Source organism: Elephantulus edwardii, unplaced genomic scaffold (assembly GCF_000299155.1).
Source record: "Elephantulus edwardii isolate Elephantulus edwardi_28Jun2011 unplaced genomic scaffold, EleEdw1.0 scaffold00061, whole genome shotgun sequence".
In the NCBI taxonomy this organism is placed as follows: domain Eukaryota; kingdom Metazoa; phylum Chordata; class Mammalia; order Macroscelidea; family Macroscelididae; genus Elephantulus; species Elephantulus edwardii.
The window spans coordinates 17,362,513-17,372,342 of NW_006399811.1; the positions used below are offsets into that span (position 1 = coordinate 17,362,513).

Sequence of the window (9,830 nt, forward strand, 5' to 3'; positions counted from 1 at the left end):
TTTGATAAAAACTAAGAACAATGTTGACTCCTAAGGAACGCCCTAGCGTCACAAGGTGACCTTCAGCTTGTATTAAGCCTCCCTCATTTCCCGATACAGCATTTGGTCTACTATTATTAATTTTGATATTCGGCTTCCCTCATTTCCCCCCTCTTTTGTTTAAATCATAATTTTGTGATCGTCAAGATGAGTATAATTTTTCTTCAGGATTCATCCTTCCCCTCATACACTGGCCGGTGTTCCTTGGCCTGGCGCCGCCTCAACTCTGCAATGAGCTCCTGCTGCTGCCACTTGTTCCTCTGAGATGGGGTCTTGGCATCCAGTTTCTTGGCTTCCTGAGCCAGCTGTTTCTCCCCCATCACCTCCTCCTGCTTCTTTCGGGCTTCGTTCTCTTGCTCTGCTTCCTTGTAAGAACGAATGAAACGGACGAATATTGGGAAGAACACAGAAGGAGGTGTGGTCTTGGGACTCTCACCAAAGTAGTGAACAACCGCATTGTAGGCCTCCTCGGCCGTCTTGGCATCTCGCTGGAGCTTGTCCAGTTTGCCCTCATTGGTGCTGAGGAAGTTGCGAAGGACGCTGTTGTCATGCAGACTGCACTCCCGCCGGATGAGATCCATGCCCCGGCCCAACTCCTTCACACCTAGCAGCACGTTCTCCAGGGACACTGCTGCAGCCTTCTCCACAAAGTGCAGCTCATGCCAAAAGTTTGCCAGGTCTGGGTATTTCTCCTTGACCGTCAAGGCAATGAAATGCAGCAGCGTCATCTTCCGGTCAGTGGACTTGGTGTCCAACAGCAGATCGAGGCTCTGCAGTTTGAAGCCGCATACAGCTTCCCTCTTGCTGCTGTTCATGTAGTTCCCTAGAGCAAGTATGATCTCCAACATCTGCTTCAGCTTCTGTGAGGACTTGACAGAGGCAGAGGCTGCAATGATGGCATTAAGTTGTGGCGTGAGCATCTGCAGGTTGCCCTGGAAGTTTCCCAGGAAGGCCATGCCGGCCATCCTCTGGGTCAGCCGCTCCACCTTGCTGAAGAGCAGCATGAAGCGGTCCTCAGCCGCCAGCTCCTCCAGAGGCTGCTGCTCCCGCTCATACTGCCGCAGCAGCTTCACCTCGGCCTCTGTGGGCAGGAAGCGCATCAGGCACTCCACAAAGTCCACAGGTAATGTCTGCAAGTCAAACGTGTGGATGGCTCTGCAGATCTCCTCGGCTGACCGGCCAGCCTTGCATAGGGTGATGGCTAGGTTCTTGGCGCGATTGGCTTCCAACAGGGTGACCTTGCTGGCAGCCTTTTGTGCTGTCTTATTCTTGGAGCAGACGAGGTCAAGGGCAGGGCCCTGGCCTTTTGTTTTGAATAGTTCTTCGAATTTGTCCATGTCGAGGTCCTCCAAGATCTTCTCATCATCAAGTTCACTGAAGACGGTGCCACTGATCTGGTTGGGTTTTAGCGCTGTCCAGTTGAAGACAGGCAGTCGGAACCTGGTCTTGATGCGTTTCTCGATGCGAACGGCTGACAGGCCTACTGTCGGTACCACGGAGGGAGCAGCACCAGGGAGAGGTGGGGCTGGAGGACACTTGTCTGGTAATGGGGGAGCAGGAGGTGGCAAGGGAGGAGCCGGCGGTGGAGGCAGAGGTAGGGTCTCTTCAGGGGGTGGGGCAGGAGCCAAGAGGTCCAGGTCAGAGGACATGCCCTCACTCAGGTCAGCAGGGCTGACCCTAGCCAGAGCATCGCCTCCAAGTGTCTCCATGCCCCGGGCACCAGGTTCCATGTGGCATCGCCACTGGAAGGCCTCCTCCTCCTCTTTAATGAGCCTCCGCAGGGTGTGCACCTGATGGTTCGTATTCCCATTCGTCTCCTTGATGCTCTCGAGCTCCTTATCCCGCTGCAGCAGCTGCTTCTCTAGCTCTGCCACGCACATCATGTTCTCATTTTCTAGGTCCAGAAGCTTCTCTGTGAGATGGGACACATGCTCCTTCAGCTCTTCCACCTTCTCCAGGGCCACATTCTTGGTTTCTGCATCTTCCAACAAGCCCCCCACATCAAACACGTTATCCAGGTATGCCTGGATCTGTACCTGCAGCTTTTCACTCTCTGTGTGCCTTGACTTCTGTAAGAACTCCTCCAGCCCCAGCTTGGTGAACTCATACTGCAGATGGACCCGGAAGTTCATGTCCTCTACCGAGTGCACTACAATGTTGATAAACTGCATACAAGCCACCATGAAGTCAATGTTGCTGTCTTCATTTCGGAAATACTCCAACAGCTTCTCAAAGCGGTGTGCCTCTTTGCATACCTCTTTGAAATTGTCAAAGGCAGCAAGAATGATTTCGTGACCTCCCCGAACCAAACACACAGCTGCCAGAAGCTCTAAGGCGAGAGCTTTGGTCCTTGGATTCTTGTTGTTGAGACTGAGAGCAATTTCATTGACAGCATGGGGGTGGGACATAACCAGGTTGAATCCATACTGATAGCTCATGATGGCTCCGAGACAAAGGATGCAGACGTGGACATCCTCCTTCTGGCTCACCAGGCGGGAGTTCTTCAGGGCCCTGCGCCCAGGGAGAGTGCTATACCAGAGCACAGACTGGCGCGCAGAGCGAGCGAGGCTGTTGATGAAGGGGGCCGACAGGGCACTGGGCGGCAGCAGGTCCTTGATGGACCTGCACCAGGACCGGAGCTTGTGGAATGCACCATCGTCACTGCTCTCCAGAGCCTCAAAGTCAAACGTGACAGAACACTGGGCAAATGACAGGTAACCCACCAGCACATCTAGGCCTTTGTTTTCATCATCCAGAAACTCCCGTACCCAACCAATGTGGTTGGTGCGAAGTGAGATCTCCAGCTCTCTTAGTACTTCAGTTGACTCCTGAACCTTCCTCCTGAACTTCTTCCGAGTTACACTGGTGGAGTCCAAGAAGCTCTGGAGTTTCTGGATGTAAGTATGAGGAGGATTCTTCACCTGGAATCGTTCCTGGTCACAGGTAAGATCCCAATTCTTCTCATTGTCGTACTGTCTCAGGAGCCGGGCCTCGTCGGGAGGCAGGTTCATGGAACTCAACACCAGGGCGAACCTCTCCTCCAGCTCACAGGGCTTGGGCATCGGCATCTTGCCAGGCGGCAACAGCAGCGGCACGCCGGAAGGCGGCTCGCCTGGCGCCCCCTCGGAGTTCTCCAGGTTGCCGATCCTGGGGGGGGGGGGCCTCAGCCTCCCACCTCCAAGTCCTGGGGCCTTCGGCTCGTCCACTTGGACCCCGCTCCTTCTTCAGCACCAACCGGTTACCTCAGTCCCTACTCCTCCGCCCAGTCTGGGGCGTCGGGGGTGCCTCAGGGTCCCGCAGAGGTAGCGAGGTAGCGCAGCGGCCGGCAGCACCTAGCGACCCAACCCGCACAGCAGCGGCCGCGGCTCGCTCTCGATCACACTCTCGATAACACTCGCCGCCGCCGCCGCCGCCGCCGCCGCCGCCGCAGGGCCCTGTACGGCCCCTCCCCGCACCCCTACCTCCGTACTCTTTCCCTCCCTCCTCTTCGCTTCCTCTCACCCACTCCTAGCCGGTACTCAGGCTCCCCCTGCGAATGCCTAATGCCGTCTGCAGCCCGTGCGCACGCTCCTTTTATACATGCAGGCTCCGCCTCTTGCGCATTGCGCACAGGCCTCCCAGGCAGCCCTGCCTGCGCCCAATTGACAGCAGCGCTAGCCAATCACAGCGCCTCCCGCCTCCACGGCCTCGCGCCTGGCACCGAGCGCACCCTAGTGGCCCAGATGAGCATCAGCGTAGTACCCTCGGTCTTTGGCAGTTATGAGGCGCTGGGTAGCGAGGCTAGGAGTTCCAACTCTTCTTTACAAAGAACTCATAACTTGCAAATATATAGAAAGTGTAAAAAACTAACTATGCAAAGTAGAAACAATTCTCTTTCGCTCTCATTGCCCTCGAGTCAGAGCCAACTCATAGCTGACCTTCCAGCAGGTTTCATGGTTTACCCTTAACTATTAACCTTGAGGCCTCAGGGTAAACTCTAGCTCAGGAAGTAACACTCCCTCTGAAGGGGGCCCCTAGCTGTCTCCTGTCTGCAGGGAACAAACAGCTCATTTTCTGTGATCTGTCACAAGAGAAATCCTAACTTATAAATCTGTAATTCCTCCCAATTCCTGAACAAGGGTTTTCATATAATATTTGGTATAAAGTTTGGCTTCCCATACATATCATTTATTAGTATAATTCAGTCAATGCAAACTTACCCCAGAACCTTGGAAATTCTGTACTGAGAAAACATTTCTATTGAAAGCAAGATTTCCATTCATCAAGATTGGTCTCTATTCACCCATAATGGAAGGAGACTTGTTCCACAACCATGCCATGCACAAGCAGCCTGTCATGTGTAACGTCTTATAAATATATTGCACCAGAATTCATTGTAAAATTTTGGTTAAAAGGATTATTATCTTTCCAATTCTTTTCTATTTTCTATTTCTATAGTTAAAAATAGCAATGGACTTAAATCAGTGTAACAGTGGGAAAAACGTAGAACAAATTCTTTTTTAATATGACATGGAGTTGTTGTTGTTGTTGTGGTGGTGGTGTACCATACAGTCAGAACCAACCCATAGCTGACTCTCCAGTAGGTTTGCAAAGGCAGTTAATCACATGCGAGGAGATTGCTCATCCCTCTCCCACGAAGCAGCTGGTGCCCTCAAACCAAGTGCCTTTGGGATTGCAGTGTAGCTTCTTGCCACTAGACCACCAGAGCTCCCTGATGAGGATTTAGGTAATACAATTATGGTATATAGAGGGTGTGGCTTTAAAATCCCTTAGGTGGCCCTTGGGCCAAATTTATTAATTTTAAAATGAATATTTTTTAAAGATATAGCAATCATTTTTCTATTTGCTTTACTGAACAACTTGGAGTTGCTGTGATACTGAACACTGTTCCATAGTCGTGTCAGATACCATAACGGTTACCCATTATGTACAATGTTTGGATGAGCTTCCAGATTGATTCATGCTGGGAAGCAGGAGTGGCATCCACTTCCTAAACTAGATGCCTCTGGAAACTCTACAAACTCTACAAATCAACAGAAATGAGGTTAGTTATAGAACAGAGTTCAAGTCTTTTGTGCAAAACTTACTGTGAGCCATATCTGACTCAACACTTAACCACTTCTAAACGAGACTAGTGCTGTTATATCTGGAGGAACATTCTTCCACTTTGCACATCACTCTTTGTCAATGTGCTGTATGAAGTAACCTCAGTTTACTGTGATGCTGAACCTTGTGCCATTGTTGTCTCAAATAGCATTATGGTTTTCCATTGTGGACAGTGTTTTGTGGAGCTCCCGGTGGTAAAACAGGTTTGGAAGCAGAAGCGGCAGCCACTTCCTAAATGACATGCCTCTGGAAACTCTATGAACTTGGAGGAATGACAATAGTTATGAAAAGGCATTAGGCCTTTTGTTCATAGAGTCGTTGTGAGTCGTGCTCAACTCAAAGACAATCAACAGCAACAACATAAGGGAGAACAGACAAGATTAAGTACCAATTTCTGAGCAGAAACCATGCAAGCAAGAAGACAGTGGAATGACATATCGCGAACATTCAAAGAACACAACTTTCAACCAAGAATACTGTACCCAGTGAAACTGTCCATCAAATATGAAGGAGAGATCAAGATACTCCCAGAAAAAAAAAAAAAACCAACAGAAACTAAGGGAGTTTTTTAAAAACAAGACCAGTGTTGCAGGAAACACGAAGAGACGTCCTTCTTACAGAAGTGCCACAGAAAGCAGGACGGACCAAAGTAACTAACAACAACACCAAAAAGAACTATCACAGTGATAGTGATAAAATCTTGCCTCTCAATAATCACACTGCATGCGAATGATTTAAATGCAACACTGAAGAGAAAAAAAGTAGAAGACTGGATAAAAAAACCAAAATCTATCAATATGCTGCCTACAAGAGACACACCTGAAAAATGAAGATAAAGAAAGACTAAAAATAAAAGGGTGGGGAAAAATATACCAAGCAAATGGCAACCAGAAAAAAGCAGAATTAACCATATTACTCTCTTACGAAATGAATTTCAATGCAAAAACCATCACAAAGGACAAGGAAGGTCATTACATAATGCTTAAGGAGGATATAGCAATAAATATCTATGCACTAAATGAAAGACCTTTAACATATATAAAACAAACATTAACAACACTGAAAAAGGAAATAGAAACAGACAATACTATCATAGTACTTGGAGACATCAGTACACCACTCTCAAGAAAAGACACACTACCAGAAAGAAGCTCAACAAAGACACTGAAGAATTAAACCACACAATAAAACAACTCAATCTCATAGACATTTATAGGGTAATGCACCAAAAAAAAACCCAGAGTAAACCTTTTTTTCAATGTGTGTTTGTTTCTTATAAAAAGTATTTGTATGGTGGACTTGAATCGGGACACGCCCCTGCAGCTCTGACCCACGACCCCCATCTTCAGGTAAACAAGATTTAAGATTTCCAAGGTTAGTAGAGGAAGCTCTATCAGGGATGAGGAGGATGGCACAGGAAAGCGCAGGATTCAGGTATGATGGTCTCAGGGTCACTATGTATCGTGTTTGACTCAACAGCACCTGACAACAAAAACAGGACACTCTGGTGGCGCAGTGCATGGGGAGCTGCCCTAATGCAAAGACCACACCTTCCGGGGGGTTTGAATCACCAGGCCCTCTGCAGGAAAAAGATGTGCAATCTTCTCCAATGCAATTAATATACAGCCTCAAAAGCCCAACAGATGGGCAGCTATGAGTCATTTCTAACTCAAAAGCATTGAGGGTTTTGTTTTGGTTTTTTTTTTTTAACATGTTTTCTAGGTTACATATAGAGCCTAGCGGCAAGAAACCGCACTACAATCCCGAGGGGATGCAGTTCGAATCCACCAGCTGCTCCACAGGGAAAGGATGGGCAATCTCCTCCCGTGCAATTAACTGCCTCTGAAAAACCGCTGGTGAGTCAGCTATGGGTCGATTCCGACTGGATGGTACACAGCAACAAGTATAACAAAGATGCTAATGCTGGAGAAAGCAATTAGTGAGGCCAGGAGGAGACATGGTGGGGTCTGAGGAAGCGGTAACAATAGGGTAAAGGTCCTGAAGAATTGTTGGATTGGAAAAGACTGAGCTAAAACAAGATGTTAGATTAGAGCTTGAGATCAGAGCTTTACAAATGTTTTTAATTATGCAATGACAACTGGGGCTGTGATTCAATTAAAATCTGCATAAATAGGCTCATGAGAGGTAGAAAAGTGACTGTATGAACAGAGTGACAAAGAGCAGCAGCTGGGACTGATTTGAGAACCTCATTCACGCTATGATGGAGTGAGACGTAAGGAAGAGTAGGGAAGAATATGAAATAGGCAAATCTACAATGTCTGTCAGATTGCCCCTTACACTCAAAGGCCAATGGCTTTCCCCAGAAATTCGGAGAAGATAAAGGTGGGAATTTATCAGAAAATGTAGTCCTCGTTGCTGCAAAAGCCAGTACTGTTAGAGCGGGAGGACCAGCCAGTCCTCTGGTTTCTTTGTCAAACTAGAAGTGCAGTCAGTGCTCCTTAGAGAAAAGGTTATTAACCAGGTGATTCATGTAGGGAGAGGACTGGCTATTGTCTGTGCAGGAACCTTCATGTGGATCAGCCCAACCTGGAAGACCTGAAGGTTGAATTCAATCAATGGTGCCTATATAATAAAACAATATAGAAATTGTATGCACTCAAGTTTGGATGGGTGTCTTCACTGGTGACAGATGCACTGGGAGGAGGTGGAGGCAGAAAAGGAATCCCTTGGAACATGCAAGTACCACATAGGAAGCCCTTCTACACTCTCTTAAGTTTCTTTTTCACTTTACTATAAAATGATAATTCCAAATATAGCACTTTCCTAACGTCTTTGAATTATCAGACCTGAGAGAATTGTTATGTGCCTTCCAGTCAACTAGGACTGTGATTCTAGGGACAACAGCTATGGAATCTGTCCTATTTTCAGCTGACCTCACTGCCTGGCACTACGTAACTCAGTCTCACTGAGGGTCTTCTTCTCTTGCACTGACCTTGTACCCTTCCAAGCATGATGACCTTCTCCAAGGACAGATTTCTCCTAATTTAGTGGAAGACCAAAATTTGTAGCCAAATCAAAAGTGAAGGTATCCTGGAGGCCCACCAACTTGCAGCTGAAATCCTGAGGGAGAAGTGGGAACCAAATTTGTAGCTGGCAGGTCAGAGAAACCTGAGTTTTGCAGTCTTGGGCAGACTCTGCCATTTAACATGTAAACTCTGAACCTATTTCTGGGTTGTCAGGATTAAAAGGACTGTATTTGCAATAGGTATCAGAGTATTTTTATTAGACTTGGTGCTGGAAAATACACATTCTAATATAACTCTGAAACGACCTTTCCCCAAGAAAAAAAAAAACAATCTCTCATTTGAAATCCTGTAGAAACACTATCAGATCCACTTATTCCTTGCTGAAATCTGGGATGTTAAAACGTGCAAACTCAGATTACAATTAATGCTCCAAAAGCCTGAGAAAGGACACTATCATTTCTCAACGCCAATTTCAGATTAGGAGAAAGTGGTCTGGTGGGAAGGTTATGGCTGAGTGAACGGGAATGGATCTGAAAAGGGGGGTGAGGAAAGGGTGGAGGGGACTAAGAAAGTGGAGAGCAGAGGTGTGGGGATTAGATTGCCACTCCCGCCACACACACAGTGTGGGGCTTTCAGTAAAGATGATTAGAATTTATTCAAATCTGAGTTTGCTCATGGTGTAAAATAATTGTGAGTAAATAACAGTGATTACTACGGGCCTTTCAGTATTGCTGTGCTCAGCAGCCCTGGGCACAGAAAAGTCACAGGACCTCAAGGAGCTGCTGAAAGGAATTGGCTGCACTGGTTGAACAAGGGCTAGTGTTAAGTTTTCATGGCCATACTGAAATGGCAACCGATTTTATGAAATCTAAGTAGACACAAAGCACAGCCATGCTATGCATACTGACATGCAAGACTATTCAATTCTACTTCCAGGGCCCTTGGCACTCCTTATCGAACCATTTAAGAAATTAGAACGAGATTTGAATATTTACATGTTTTATTAAATCTTTACAATCAGTAATTATAATCAAATACACAATTATATACAAGGATTATATACATTTTGCCCAGACTTTTACATCACAGTAGTTTCCCTTAGAAACATTGTATACATTTATCACCAAACAATAAAATCCAACAACAGTAGTGTTACAGCACCTGTTAGTACAGACATCTTTTTCATAAATTACATCATAAGAAAATATACGGCTGTAAATTGGGCTTTTTAAAAATGTCTTTTATAAAATCTGAACATACAATATTTCATTCACAGAATGTTTTTTTCCCCTATGTTCTGACTGAAGCCTTGTGCATAAAACAACCAGTTGGAATATTTACTGAGTCCTACCCCCCACCCAGGGGAAAAGAAAAAAATGAGCACTGTTTTGAATCATTTATGCTTAGCTTTTAATGATAAATTTGGCTTGGGGTTTGGTAAGAGAACAAATGCTGGTTTAATGTAAAAAGGGTTTTGTGACGGTAACTTAAATTTCTTAAAAAAATCTCTCAAGAGAGTAATTACATTAGAGAAATTAAAATCAGAGAATGTACTTTTTCATTTTACTCTAGAACACTGTAAAAAGAAAGTGTTTGAAAAAAAAATTGTTCAGAAACAACAGTTGGAAGCCTATTAAAGTTTTTTTAAAAAAGGAGGAAAAATCCTCTATCCAACAATATACCCACCCAAACATACCT

The 9,830-nt window shown here is 46.0% G+C and overlaps 1 protein-coding gene across 1 annotated transcript; it reads right to left on the reverse strand.

The window, feature by feature from the left end:
• Positions 1–203: 203 nt before the first annotated feature.
• Positions 204–3,642, reverse strand: LOC102853320 (formin-like protein 3-like). The gene is made up of 3 exons (XM_006887787.1): positions 3,619–3,642; positions 3,302–3,546; positions 204–3,186 (listed from the first exon to the last, which is right to left on the reverse strand). The coding sequence occupies exons 1-3, from the start codon at positions 3,640–3,642 to the stop codon at positions 204–206; spliced, it is 3,252 nt and encodes a 1,083-aa protein (XP_006887849.1).
• Positions 3,643–9,830: the final 6,188 nt, after the last annotated feature.

Bases quoted from the DNA above. Each gene is read 5' to 3' on its own strand.
- LOC102853320 (XM_006887787.1), bottom strand. From the start codon at position 3,642: ATGCGCAAGAGGCGGAGCCTGCAT. The intron at 3,547-3,618 runs GTATAAAAGGAG...AGTACCGGCTAG, and splicing joins GCAAGAGGCGGAGCCTGCAT to GAGTGGGTGAGAGGAAGCGA. The intron at 3,187-3,301 runs GCGGAGGAGTAG...CCCCCCCCCCAG, and splicing joins CCCCCGACGCCCCAGACTGG to GATCGGCAACCTGGAGAACT.